The sequence below is a fragment of the Octopus bimaculoides genome, chromosome 8 (assembly GCF_001194135.2).
Source record: "Octopus bimaculoides isolate UCB-OBI-ISO-001 chromosome 8, ASM119413v2, whole genome shotgun sequence".
NCBI lineage: Eukaryota > Metazoa > Mollusca > Cephalopoda > Octopoda > Octopodidae > Octopus > Octopus bimaculoides.
Genome location: NC_068988.1, coordinates 14,841,952 through 14,842,661, shown reverse-complemented (window position 1 = coordinate 14,842,661; position 710 = coordinate 14,841,952). Strand labels below are relative to the sequence as shown.

The window sequence follows — 710 nt, the reverse complement described above, 5'->3', positions numbered from 1 at the left end:
AATATATACATATACATATCTTTCTCTCTCTTTTTCCTCCCTTCTCTCTCTCTCTCCCTCTCTCTCATGCACTATAACAATTTGAAGAAAGAAAATTTCAAGATAAATTCCTCATTAGGAAAAAAAAAACCTAGAAAAATCAATCAGATCATGAACATTTCTAGAACACACACATAAAAAAAAAAATAATTAAAAATTATACAAAAAAAAAAACTTCCAGAAGTTTCCAGTGAAGTGATTACTAGTGATTACTATTGTTAAAAATACCAAAAAAAATCCTTAAAACAAAAAAAAACAAAACCCAACAAAAACCAAAAACAAGACACAAACAAACAAAAGAACAATGTCTTACATTTTCCCTGAACAAGATAACGTAGTGACAAGAGTGATGGATACCCTTAAAAGTATGTCACCTTACAAGGAAAAGGTAAGTTATTCCAAGTCCTTTTGATGATGTTCTCACCTTTTACTTCAACTTAAAAACTGTTATTTCACCTTAATTACTTGTAGGTATCTGTTTATCTTTTACAGGAACCTACACAAGATGTATCGTTGTCCCCTTTTAAGGTAAGAAAGTCACACAATTATTATATTATCATTAGGTTGTAGGTTTGACAAAACTCCCTCTTGTTTACATGACCTCAAACACACACACACAAGTGCTTATATGTGTATGTGTGTGTGTGTGTGTGTGTGTGTGTGTGTGTGTG

The 710-nt window shown here is 31.3% G+C and overlaps 1 protein-coding gene across 5 annotated transcripts in view; it reads left to right on the top strand.

The window, feature by feature from the left end:
* The first annotated feature begins 120 nt into the window (after positions 1-120).
* Positions 121-710, top strand: part of LOC106867173 (F-BAR domain only protein 2) — a 189,726-nt gene continuing 189,136 nt past the window's right edge. For 2 of the 5 annotated variants that reach the window (XM_052969957.1, XM_052969956.1), the window contains exons 1-2: positions 123-427; positions 511-567. In XM_052969957.1, coding sequence (XP_052825917.1) covers positions 344-427; positions 511-567 — 141 coding nt within the window. In that variant the 5' untranslated portion in view covers positions 123-343. Of the gene's footprint in view, positions 428-510; positions 568-710 lie in introns of all 5 variants that reach the window. The other 3 variants (XM_014911966.2, XM_052969958.1, XM_014911968.2) reach the window with 3 other exon arrangements.